This window comes from Amaranthus tricolor, chromosome 6, assembly GCF_026212465.1.
Source record: "Amaranthus tricolor cultivar Red isolate AtriRed21 chromosome 6, ASM2621246v1, whole genome shotgun sequence".
Lineage (NCBI taxonomy): Eukaryota > Viridiplantae > Streptophyta > Magnoliopsida > Caryophyllales > Amaranthaceae > Amaranthus > Amaranthus tricolor.
This window is the reverse complement of record NC_080052.1, coordinates 22,896,013-22,909,859: the sequence shown is the minus strand read 5'-3', so window position 1 is coordinate 22,909,859 and position 13,847 is coordinate 22,896,013. Positions and strand designations below refer to the sequence as shown.

The window sequence follows — 13,847 nt, the reverse complement described above, 5'->3', positions numbered from 1 at the left end:
AAAAAAGCAAGTCAAAAACCAAAAGCTATAAAAACTTTAAAAGTAAATTTTTAATTTTGGCTTAAAAATCAAAATTTTTATCTAAAATTAAGGCATTTTTAATTTTACATGAAAAGCCAAATGATAAGAGTTATCTAAAAAGCTAAGAATCAATTACCAAACTACCCATAATAACGATGGTAAACGGGTGATGGTAATTGACATTTATTTATGATTCATATTACTAAACTATATACCCATCATGAATGCACCTAAAATTCTTATTAATTCCATCTATAATTCAAGTTTAAAGATTCTTCATGAATAATTTCTAATCTTTACTAAACTATTCAAAGACAATTAGTTAAAGCATTAACCTTGATTGCGAGGAACGAACTTCATGCAGATAGGTGGACGAGCACCAGTCAAAGCAAGTAAAGAACTTGGCAAACCCCACAAACCATCACCACAAATCAACCCAGAAGCAACAGCAGGTGCATACGCATCCGCATTTTCCCTATCTTTATACTGCCACAAGAACAAAATCAAGCTTCCAAGGCACATATCAATTGCAAAATAACCTCCTATAAAGAACGGTATTGCCATCGCCATTGGTATTGGTATAAACCTTGAGTACTTAATATCGACCATATCTCGAACAAAATTAATCAGCATTGCAGCAACGAAAAATATAATGCACAACTTTAAGCAATGTTTAGGCAACGAATTCAACCCTTGTACTCCAAGTAGGGCGATGTTGCGATAAATGGATGCATAAGGAGCGGGATATTGAGTACCGGGTATTCCAACACCTGGGAAAGCCTTATAGAAGATCCAAAATACACAGGGAGACATGAAACAACCCATTAGAGTACCGGCTATCTGGCTAATGAACATGGACCGAGGTGAAGACAGGGTTAAGTACCCTGTTTTGAAATCTTGTGTTAGGTCTGCTGCGGTTGATACTATGTTCATCATAGCCCCGCAGGCTGCGAGCCCAACAACAATTCCACCATGGGAAGCCCCAGCCCAACCTCCGATTATGAAGATGGCTAGTTTGCCATAAGACGAGGCTAATGACCAGTCGGTAAGACCACATCCATATGCATTGCAGAAGGCTAAGATTGGTGCAACAATGTACATTACTAAGATGTAGTACCACCTTAGGTTATGGAACATATGCGGAAGTGTGATGATTGCAATAACAGCGATGATTACGTAGCCTGCGACTGCTGCCCAGTATGGGATGTTATCTTTGAGGAAATATTGGGTTCTTCGTTGATCATCGAATGATTCAGGGATTTGCTCAGGTATTGGGCGTTCGCTGGAAGGAAGAATTGCACCAGTGTTTCGAGTACGATATTGTTTATATATACCAATTATTGTGTAACCGAACACTTTGAAGAAATTGTACAATCCATCCCCTAGAATTATTGCTATGGCTATGAAAATCTGTAAAAGCAAAAGTTGCAAGTTAATTAACATCCGAATTCCTTATTCTCCCTACTAAGTGATAATGATATTTTTTTGAAACTGCACGTTATAGAAAGGTGGACAAACATAAAAGAACGGTGTAAGTATTATTTTTTTGGGAAAAACTAAAGCAAGTAAACTTGCCTTGTAACCTTGCAGGCCATGAAAGCTGGAATCACTAAGACTAGCATCATACCAGTGACCTTTCTGTTTGGCTATAAGAGGCCACATGATACCCCATGATAAAATTGACCCGAGAAGTAAAGATACGTTTGTGATATAAGGGCATATCATTCCAACACCCACATATGTAGCAGAGAAATCAAAGTAAAACCTGCAGTCACATTAATGTAGCAAATAGTTATAATCAGTGTAATATAATTTTCGGTTAATTCACTTTATAATTTGCAGTTCGTTGCCAAAAATAGCCTAAAACCCATCATAATTTGCCTTTTCCGATTTACAATTCGCGAGGAAACCGGCGAATCATGTAACAGTAGTTATGATGTCAAACTAAAGACAATTTTAGAGAAGTATTTGTTTACTCTAATATAACAACTACCAAATTATTAATAAGGGAATGAATGGAAAATAGATACATTTGATTAAAGGCTGTGAGACCAAAAGTAGGGAAATTTGCAAAGCCACAGCCATCGCCTGATCCTGTAAAGAACCATTGGTAGAAAGCCCACAAAAAGCTAAAAGAAAAGAAATTTCCCAATACCTTCACCTGCTTTCTTTAAAAATAAAAAAAATACAAACAATGTTATCTTTTGAACTATTTAATACTAATCATCAAAAAATGAAGAATAGAAGTAACAATTATATTTACTTGGCTAATTCAGCTCCCTTGGGGGTGTGGAAGCTGTTGATGAGGAGGGCAGTAGCGGTCCCACTTGGATAACTTAATTTGAAGTCAACAATCATTATCTGCAATAAAATAAACTCAGCTAAACACCCATGCTTTAAACCTTAACCACAACAGATTCATACTGCTAATGTCCATTGTAAATTTTAGATGATTGTAATTGTGTAGCGTGGGTAATGCACAAACAACACTATTATGCTTGACATAACCCATTAAAGGGTAACAATTAGCAGTAGTTGGCAAAAAAAAAAAAAAGACAAATTCAATAGTACTGATCGAACATAGGTACGTACTTCACAAGATTTATATTCATGTTTGTCCTACTCTATTTATTCTTTTACTTAAAACATTTATTATTCTCATCCGTTAGCACTTGGAAATACGATATGAGAGGGCAATGAAAATTTATAAAGAAAGACACATATGTAAAGGCGAAAGCATCAATACAACATGGCACACCATATTTTACAAAATTTAAAACAAACTTAATTGTTATGGTACGGGCTATTTAATACCAATAATCAAAATTAAGTTGTTGATGTATTTGTTGTTTGGTAAAGTTGAGGAAGATGAGAAGCAGAAAGTGGTACCTTGCGAAGAGGAACAACTGAAAAGAGTCCCAAAAAACTAACAATAAAGAGAAAACCAATCATCCAACCCAGAGCTGGGTTCTTGGTGTCGAGCAAAAACCCTGGGTCTCCTTGTTTTGCTATTCTGCTACTCATCCCAAGAACATAGCTTGCCGCTCCTCCTGTTTATTTCTTACATTATTAATTTGAGGATTATTAACTTAAAAATCCATTGCAAGAAGATAGCTTACTTAATTTATGGAGGTATGGTTGTTAAATAAACATGAAAAAATAAGGCAGGCTATATATTTGTTAGCTAATTGCAAACAGAAAATATTAGTAACAGTCTAATAGATATTCCGTTCATTAAAACCATAATTAAGTAAAATTTTATTTAATTCGTCTCAATGTAAATTTTATCAATTTATAATTCAAAACTAAACATAATTAAAAATATTTAAGATTAAATTAGTGTATTTGACTCAAATGAAGAAGCATGAGACATAAAAGTGAATATGAGTGAGTAATTTTTTAACTACTTGAAAGATTTGATAAGCTATAATTGTAGTAAATAGTGAGTATTTAAAGTAATCTAGATAAGGGTCATGGTGATGTTTGTTTTACTCCAATAAATTTTTTCATTTACAAAATTCTAACCAAAGTTTCATAGGAATTAGATAACTCCACTACCCATTGTTTTAATTGGCAAATTTTAAAGAAATATTCTATACATTTATTCTACTTTGACATTATAAAAAGTATTTTGACAATGTATCTAAAACTAAACGTACTAATAGAATATTTGCCCATACTAATACAGATTACAAACTTAATTATCACTTGTATCTTTCAAACAAAGGTACTTTTACCTCTACTATCTACATCGAATGGCATTTTTTTTTTCATATTTTCTATATAAACCGCTGCTATGTCACATATTATTTTCAAGAAACCACTATATATGTGACATAGGAGTTCAATATTACATTAAAATAGAATATATATATATATATATATATATATATATATATATATATATATATATATATATATATATAAACTGCTAAGTGACCTTTGAATGACTATATCACTTACAGCCTGTTTGGTTAGTGGTATTAAATGGAGATAATGGATATGATTAATAGTGTAAAATTTCATCAAATGTTTCATATCATTTCCATGGTAATGAAACTTTGATCAAAAAAAGTTTTTATTTACAAATTTTCATTACCACCTAATACCACCTTTTCCAAATGTAATGCATTGGAATGAATTTCATAAAGAAAATGAGATGATTGAAGTTGGACAAGCATAACCATTAAGGTAACCAAGAGATTTTTCAACCAAAATTACACTAGTTTTTCATTCCCATTACCATCGTTTATTATCACCTACTAAACAGGCCTTTAGCGGTTTATAAAAAATTGTTTTAAATAAAATTGAATGTTGAGATTTGAACTCTAAATATGATCTCGATTAATAGTGAAATGACTAAGCTATAAGAACTTTCTTGTAAAATTGTTATTTTTCTTGATATTATTTTATTTTCCTTAAAATATATATGGGAAGATAGAAGTGCATCAACCCAAATTGATGTCATTGGTTCTTAAATCTATAATCTCTGACTCCTCATATTATTTTTTAAATTGAGCTTAGCTATGTGATTTTAATAATAAGGAACTCATTTGGCTCTTTATAAGTTAATTAATTCAAAACAAAATACTCTCGACTAAATTGCTATGTCATTTAGTGTTTTTTTTTAATATTTTCTATATTTATAAAATAGAATATAAATAAACCGCTAATAATTAACTTATCTAGCTGTTTAATTATTATTTTATATTCTATATGCTCTTATTTTTAAAATAAACTACTAATAAGTTGTTAAGTCAGACAACAATTTATGTTATAATTAAACTGCTATGTGACTTAGCGCTTTATATAAAAAAAAATTTACAAATAATACGCATTTTATATAGAATAACTATGTAGATAGTAGGCAGATGTTAATTTCTCTTTAATTGCATAAGAGAAATTACGTTCCGTATGCATTATTTTGAGGAAAGATCTCGTACTAATATCCAAAATTCTCAAAATAAACAAATAAAGGAGTATTAAAGCATTGTCCAAGTGCAAAGTACCCAGTCAAATCAGTTTAGAACAGAAGGATGCATGTTTAAGCTACAGCTATACTACTAATACAACAGAAAAATTAAATTAGCTTAATATGTGTGAGGTGATAAGATAACAACGCAATATAGAAATATATGATACTTTCTCCATTTCAAAATACTTGTAATATTCGATGTTTTACGCAATTTAATACACTAATTCAATCTTTACTATTTTTAATTATGTAAAATAAAAAATCATAAAAATTTGATATTAATAATATTTAAAATAAGAAGAATCAAACAAGATCTCACTTGACTATATTTAATTTAGTGATTAAAAACTAATTAAAAATTAAGAATAATAAATAAATATTGCCATATTTTTTAATATTACAAGTAACTCGGAATGGAGGAAGTATTTATCTTTTAAAAAGACAGGAAGAAATCACACTCAAATCATTCCTAGAATATCATTTACTTCTTTAGGTAAGTTGACATCATGCAAATAGGAGATCAGTTACTAGTATTTATCACGACAAAGATCTTAACCATACGTTTTTCTAATAGTAATTCACTAAAGCGGCCGATACCGACCTACATCCTACCCATGTGTACATTTTATTATGGAGAATTACACATGATATTTTTGTTAGTTTTGTTATAAATATATAAGAGTAAAGTTAAAATTGTATATTGTTGCATCTATCAGTAGGTGAAAGCCAAAATATTGTTGCATGTCACAAATTTTGCATTTGAAATAAGCGGATCAAATTTAGTTCTATTAAAAATTTTAACTTTATTTAAGATGATGTTGTTTTAAATAAAATTTTAATAGAATAATAAAATTCAACAAACATTTTCAATCTATGACATAATTAAATTTGAACTTAACACTTAATATGCCTTCTCTAAAGTTAAAGTTAGAAGTACCCAAATAAACAACAATATAATATTTACAACTCAAATTTTATACAAATTTGATAAATCGTATAACAATTATAATTCAGATCAATTTTAAAATAATTCAATTCAAAATTACGTAGAATAATTCAATTTAAAATTACCACTAACACCGAAAAACAAAAAATCTGATCTGTAGTCTAACCCAACCCAATTTGTCAAGCATTATAATCAACTTAACCAAAATTATATTGACATGAGACAACATCAAATATTCTATTTTTAATAAATTTCCAATTTTACGTCATATGATGATAACATATTTACATGCGTACGTATGGAAATTAGTTTGAAATCGTTTGCAATATCATAGTCATTCCTATTGACGATATTTTATTCTTGATTACTTTTATAATTCATTGTTATTGTTTTATTTAAATTTTTTATATTATATATTTATTTATTTTTAATTTATATTTTATTCTTAATCAATAAATTAAAATGAGGTCATTTTATTTATTTTTGAACTGTGCAAAAGATAAAAAAAATACTAAAACTTTAAAACTTAATGATAAAATCATTTTCTTTTTATTTTGTATTATTAATATTTTAAATATTTTATAAAAAAATTTTGATAATTCATATTATATAGAAAAGAAAGAATAAATTTATAACTAAATTTTATTCAAGTCAATATCGATCTCTTCCACAAAAAAAAGTTAATATTAATCTTATATATGAAAATTTACATTTTAAATTTAAAAAAATTTAAAATTTAACCGATAAACTACTTTGCCCTAGCTAATCAACCCAAAATCCAGAGGATTTTTTTTACTAGTCTCAAAGTAACATTTTAATCTAAAACCATTTTAAAAGTAATAGAATAATAGTAATGAATATGAGAGATTATCAAATGCCTAAATTACGGAAATATTTCATATAAAAAGGTTAAAAAAAACTCACCGGAGAAAGCAATGCCGGAAGAAGCAACGACACAAGTCTGAATAACAGTATTTTCCTGACGAGTAAAAGGCTGTTTAAGCCAACCACCCTTTTCGAGCAACTTAGTCCAAGTTTTTAGGAAGAAAAAGCCTAACAATCCGGCCGATACATTAAGCGACGGAATAATTCCCGTGGTAAGATTAAGTTTCATAACTATGAAGGTGAATAAAAAGCTAAGAACGGCGCTTACTACCATCGCTCTCACCGTCACCTGCTTTTGCCATGGCGGTACTTCCGTCGACTCGAACAATTTTTCCACCGACGTATTTGTATCTTCCGTCACCGCCGCTTCGATTTGAAACGGCGATGCTTCTGATATTTGACGGCTTTTTTCGCGGTTATCGTCCATTTTTAGGGTTTTGGAGAGGTTTTTGATTATACTCGTAAATTGTATAATTGGGGGATTATGACAGAATGTCGTATTTATAGGAGTAAATAAGAGTTTTGAGTGTTGCCGTTTCTAAATGTGTAGTTTTATTCGGAGTCTTCTTTTTTTTTTTTGAGTAAAAGTAGTTAGACTTTTATTTTCACAAATTCTTATTTAACCTAATCTGGTAGACAATTTTAAATTAAAATAATAATAGTTAAATAAATAAATAAATTAATTAATTAATTAATTTTGTGACAATTCTAATTGGGCTGACAAAAAAAATATTAAGTAAGTTATTCGGTGAGCATTAAGGGTATTTTAAGTAACCGTTTAAGAGACGTTTCTCTGACCCCATCCGTTAAAGCTTAATTATTACTATTACTCTATATTTTTCTTTATAGACCGTCTCTCATAAGAATTTGTAAAAAAAGAATTATTAGTTATTTTTTATTTTATTTTATTTTATTATTATTTTATTTTATTATTCTTTTATTCATTAAAAATAATTAAAAAATTCTATATTATTCGCATGGTTGGCTGATTTCGTTTTAGAAAAAAAAATGAAATAAAAAAACTAATTAACTAATTTCCTTTTATAACCTATATGTAGTTCAATGAATTTTTTTAACATTTTTTTTACTTTATAGTAATAATAATAAAATAAAATAAAATAAAAAATAACAACTTATTCCCTTTTATATGTGTAAGTAGTTGAATAAATATTTTTTACTATTTCTTATTCATCAAAAATAAAAAAAATCCACTTGTTTGCCACTATTAACTACAAGAGAATACATTATAATTATTATTTTATTTTTCAAAATTATAACCATTGAACAAGACTTGATCAACTTTTGTTGACTTTCAGTTCAACTTTATTCTTGTTCACTTTTAAGTAACGGTTCTAAATTTTAACTTCATAATTGAAAACGCTTATTTTAGAAATTAGTTTTAGACAAAGCTTACATTGGGTATTCCTTTGGAAATAACATCTTATTTTGCATGAAATTGTCTCACCATTAAACGGATCTATATAATTAGTCCATAATTATAATTGATCACTTTACGATTATATAAGTAGACTAGTAGGTTAAGTTTTCTCGCTAGACATTAAAAATATTATAAGTAGGTATTTTAAATATTTTTTCGATGAACATTAAATATATAACAAATAGGCATTAAGATAATAAAACTAAACATTAATAATACAATAAATAAATATTAGAGTTTAATGGCCTGAGCCGAACACACGTTTTTTTTTAAGTAACTTCACAATCGCCATTGTTGTACTTGGTTGGCGTGTTTTGAAGTAAATTTTAGTTCTACGACCCAAAAACAAAATGCGAGAAGTCTACGTCATCGTCTGTAAAAATGCGATCCAAGTTTTTCTCATTTTATCTCTCCTTGTCGTCGCCGATTCATCTACCAATGATTCTCAGGTACCCTATTTTCTTCATTCCCTTTTCTCATCTCACATGCTCACCGTTTAATCATCAATTCTTTCCCTCAGTGTAAACTTTAATGGTTACTGATTAAATGATGAACTTTTGCAGATCCAATGCAGCAAAAGTTGCTTGGCGTTAAATTGTGATAGTAAGCTTCAACAAGTTTTTTTTTTTTTTTTTTAAAACTTTTTTATTGGTTCTCTTTCTCTGATTTTGTTCTAAATTATTGGGATTTGTGTGTATTTTGAATGCAGATGTTGGGATTAAATATGGCAAATATTGTGGGGTTGGATACAGTGGATGTCCAGGTGAAAAGCCTTGTGATGATGTCGACGCTTGCTGCAGAACTCACGACGAATGTGTCGAAAAAAATGGTATTTAATCTTCCACTTTTTTTCCAATTTTAATTTTTGGGTGGTCAATAGTTGAGGAATTTTAGTGGAATGTTTTTTATTGGTCAATGGGAAAAACACATGGCTTCAAAGCTCAAAAACATGATTTCCAGGCTAATTTAGAGCAACCCATTCACCCATTTTTGTTAAGTACATTTAAAACTCAAAAACGGAGTATGTAGGAGTGTCAGGGTAACACAATTTTTGCTTGTGTGTGTACTAAATAATGAAGCTCAACTATTGATGCGATTACGGAACATTTTGACGATGTTTGGTACTAAGAATACAATGGGAATGTTGAACATGCTGATTGCAAGGAGCTTTAAAGAGAAAATGCAAATGAATGAAGTGTATGTTTTAATTGTTTGATGTTTGGTACTAAATAATGAACTGTTTTTGATGAATATGAGTTTTAGAATATTTAGGAACGTTCTGGCTATTAAATTTGAAAAAGGAACCAGAAACATGAGTAAAATTAGGCAACTTAAATGTTCATTTTCTACTAAAAGGTAATGTTGTATGAAGATAAAAGAGCAAATGGTGCTTGTGAGTTGTGATTTCTGTTCTTAAGACACTTGGGTTCATTTCAAGTGTCTGTTTTGCATCACTTACACTTCAACATAGGTATAGACACTTGTATTTGAGCAAAAATGATATAGTTTTATGTAAAATAGTTGTTTGACACTTGGAGAGTGTCGGAAATCGAGTGACATTGCTAAAGAGATTACAATGGAAACAAATGAATAGAAACTGAACCAAAACTAACTCTAAAAGCCATTGGAGACCTTATAAAAGCATCAGTATTCAAGACAGGCCATCATCTTGGAAAGAACTCATCTGTGCTCAAGGACTAGATTACTTGTGCAGATATGAGCGTCAGCTTATCAGGACATCAACTGGCTGGAAAAAATCACTTAAACAATCCATGGAGATAAGAAAAGCTACAGTGTATGACTTGGATTTCCTCTCAGAGTGGACACACTGTAAACCATAGAACATAAAACTATAGACAATCCCCTGTACAGTCTCTGAATGTGTTGTCTGCTCATGGTAAATTACAAATCCCTTTTTAATGCCTGCAATTTGCTGAACATGCTTATAGACAAGACAATTCAGAATCTCTTTCCATGTCCTTACACAGAAATGAAAGCTAATGATTAAGTGATTAACACTCTCAATTGCACTGCTACATTGGTAATATTGCAACGAATAGTAGTTAACAAGAACAATGCTAAATCCTTGGTTCACCAACAATATGATAGCAGCTTCATGAATCAAAACAAATTGTCGCTAGCAAAATTAGTAAAATATCTAATACTTATTAATAAATCAATTTCAATGATCATCAACCTATATTCTCTTTCTGTATTCATTGCTATTCATGTGCTAGTGTGAATCCATATTCTTCATGTCATTCTTCACTTGTTTTGTGTAGGTCATATTCTCTCATCCTCTTCCTCTTCTAAACTACGCAAAGTTCCAACATTTTACTCTTCTAACTTGTGCATTTTTTCTGGGCACGCTAGGCACTAAACTTTAGCATTAGTTTTCCTTAAAGTGTTCGTGTTTAAACTTGAATTACTCTCAAGAGATACATAGCAAACGCACTTTACTTGGCAACAGTTTAGTGTTCGATAGGCTGTGTCTGTGTATGACTTTCAAATGTGAATTTGATATAGATTGTTAGGCTTTAAGAATTTTTGAGATTTTTAGATTGTGTGTTCTTGAGAATGTGTGTTTCACTTAAGAAATTCTTAAAAAATTTGAAAATGCTTCCACTCACAAATAACTTCTCTTGGAATCAAATGAAGTAACTCCCAATCTGTTTATCATGATGTATAACTTTCCATACCTGTGCATAGCCATCCAAAGAGGCATATAGGCCCTGCACTACTCAGTAGAACACACAAAGAAAACTGATGAAAATTGCCTGTAGGTAGCCAGGTAGGCGACTAATTGTCGGTCACATCTTCTTCGTAATTCAAGTTCAACGACTTATCGGCTTAACCGACAATTCGTCGGTTATGAGGTGACGACTTGTTGCTCATGTTGACAACTCGTCGTAACATTTTCCTTTTCAAATTTGACCGAACTTTGTCTAAGTCAACCAATGATGCATCTTGGCCATTGACAACTTGTTATTTGCTCGGTTGATCTTTGTTTGACTTAAATACTTAAAGTTTGGTCCAAATCCCAATTAGTGTCATGTACTCATTAGTTTCAACTTTTTTTGCGTTGGAAATTATATGGAGTAGTAACTGATACCCTAAATTTCAAGTTTGGATTATTTAGGGACTTTCTCAAACAGCTTGAACTCATTCCTTCTCCTGCATCAACATCAATGTCCATTAAATTGACACCTAGTGCGTCACACATTCCAGGTGGTCATATTAATTGATGTCCCTATGGGTTGAATGTTTCCAACCACGTAAGATGATGCACGCACAAGACGCTTAACACGCATTTATTACTTCGCACTTTTAGGTCGTATCCTCCTCTCTTATAAAGATCCATCTTCCCGTTTCTTGAGTCCAACTTGTTGTATAACTCTCAGTACACTTTTGACTTGCCTCACATATCACTTGCTATGTATTGGTTTTGGTTTCCTTATACTTTGCAATATTCTCCTTACTCGTACATTTTCCATTTTTCCTAGAGCTAAATTATGTTCTTTGTTCTTTTCCAATTGCAACTGTAGTTATTTTTCATTAAGGCGTGTTCTTTTTCATCACCATACCACCCTTTGTTTCTCCTAGAAGGCCCTTTGTTGCACCAGTACTATAATTCATTTTGTCCAAGTTTAATTTTGCATCCTCGCTTGTCCAATCAACTTCTTCAACAACCCCGTCAACTCGAGCTGAAATTCAAAAGATAAATAAAAGAACAATGATATGCTGAAAATCTGAATAGTAGGTCCCATCTAAAATTAATACAAAGTGTACAAGTTTCCAAAATTTGAAAGGTGATCCATGAGAGATAAGTACCTTGAGTCCTTAATCAACCATCTTCAAATGTTCTAATGGGTGTAACAACTTCATACTTTCTATACAGATTACTTCTAGTTAAATTAGTCATTCTATTCTAATGCCTTCAAAGTTCAAAAGAATTCTGGTACAGGAGATTCTGTTACGACTAATAATATCATAATTTTCAGAGGGGGGTCTTGTCTTTGTTGGAGGGCATTTACCACTTTCTCTTGGAGAAACTTGGGTTTGATTCTCTCTGCCCCACCCCTTGCCCTTCCCTTCTTTCAGTCTACCTTGTACTTCAAAAAAAAAATATCGTAATTTCCTACCTTTTTCTAAATGCACCTTCGTCTTCTGGCTCTTTTATTTTTTTCTGTTCTGCTAGCTGGGGGTGGGATGTCGGAGCATGATGAGATCACGATTATTATCTAGTGCAGCCAAGAATGCTAACAAGCAGTTGACGGGTTTTTCAGGTATGATAAATGTAAAATGTCATGAGAAGTTCAAGAGATGCATCAAGAAAGTGCAGAAATCTGGAAAGGCTGGATTTTCAAAAGATTGCCCTTATGATGTTGTGGTTCCGACCATGGTGCAAGGAATGGATTTGGCTATATTGATGAGTCAACTAGCTACTCCGAAGATTGAACTATAGCCCATTTCTGTATCAAATTCAGAGCAGAATCCTTAAGATTATCTACATTCTACTGTTGTCAAAGAAAAGAGTTAAAAATTTGTGCTGCAGGATATATAGGACGAGTCTACGATGCATTGAGGAATTACTATACATTGATACACAATTGTTGGAAGGTTAATTTTTCTTACATTCATCATTGGTATGTAAAGGATTCGTGCAGATTTTGATGTCTTATTTGATATGGATATTCATTGTCAATGAATCTCGTTTTAAAAAGGTGGGGGTACTAAATTATTTTGTATCTAGTCTTATATTTATCTACTACCCACTAAACCCCACTCGAACTGGAGCGGATCGAATGTGGTGCAAAGTCCGTAAAGTTCTACCCGCCTATCACCCCTAAGCCTAATTATGAAGCTTGGAAGAAGTTTATATAACCAATATCACTTCACCAACGATTCAGCATATTGTTAATCCATGCTCGTTCGCACACTTGTACATATTTTATTATTTTGTTAACTATTTTTGTAATTTAAAAATGGGAAATTTGCAAAGAAATACCTTTTAAAACCCCTTTTTTGTAAAGAAACACCTTTTATAATTTTTTTTGTAAAAAAACACATTTTAAGAGACTTTTTTTAAAAAAAAACACCTTAAATCAGTTTCCGGTGACTTTTGTCAACTTTCCGGCGTTGACTATGCCAGACAACGCCGGAAAGTTGACAAAAGTCACCGGAAACTGATTTAAGGTGTTTTTTTTTAAAAAAATTCTCTTAAAAGGTGTTTTTTTACAAAAAAAATTATAAAAGGTGTTTCTTTACAAAAAAGGGTTTTAAAAGGTGTTTCTTTGAAATAATAAAAAAAAAAATTTTTTAAAATTATTATTTTTTTTATTTTTGTTTTTATTATTATTATTATTATTATTATTATTAATTTTTTTTAAAAATTTTTTTTTTTATATAATAATAAAAATAAAAAAAATTTTCAAAAAATAATATTAATAATAAAAATAAAAATAAAAATAAAAACAAAAATTTTAAAAAAAGTTAAAAAAAAATTTTAAAAAAATTAATAATAATAAAAAAAATAAAAAGTATAAAAAAATATAACATAACAATAATAATAATTAAAATAA

General features: G+C 30.5%; 2 protein-coding genes across 2 annotated transcripts; one reads left to right on the top strand and one right to left on the bottom strand.

The window, feature by feature from the left end:
* Nucleotides 1–131: 131 nt before the first annotated feature.
* LOC130815279 (probable metal-nicotianamine transporter YSL7) lies at nucleotides 132–7,261 on the bottom strand. The gene is made up of 6 exons (XM_057681694.1): nucleotides 6,867–7,261; nucleotides 2,911–3,071; nucleotides 2,285–2,382; nucleotides 2,052–2,189; nucleotides 1,597–1,786; nucleotides 132–1,431 (listed from the first exon to the last, which is right to left on the bottom strand). Exons 1-6 carry the CDS (start codon nucleotides 7,252–7,254, stop codon nucleotides 352–354), a joined length of 2,055 nt encoding a protein of 684 aa, XP_057537677.1. The 5' UTR covers nucleotides 7,255–7,261; the 3' UTR covers nucleotides 132–351.
* Nucleotides 7,262–8,540: 1,279 nt separating this feature from the next.
* Nucleotides 8,541–13,292, top strand: LOC130815281 (probable phospholipase A2 homolog 1). The gene is made up of 4 exons (XM_057681696.1): nucleotides 8,541–8,714; nucleotides 8,829–8,868; nucleotides 8,975–9,094; nucleotides 12,552–13,292. Exons 1-4 carry the CDS (start codon nucleotides 8,616–8,618, stop codon nucleotides 12,728–12,730), a joined length of 438 nt encoding a protein of 145 aa, XP_057537679.1. The 5' UTR covers nucleotides 8,541–8,615; the 3' UTR covers nucleotides 12,731–13,292.
* The last annotated feature ends 555 nt before the right edge of the window (nucleotides 13,293–13,847 follow it).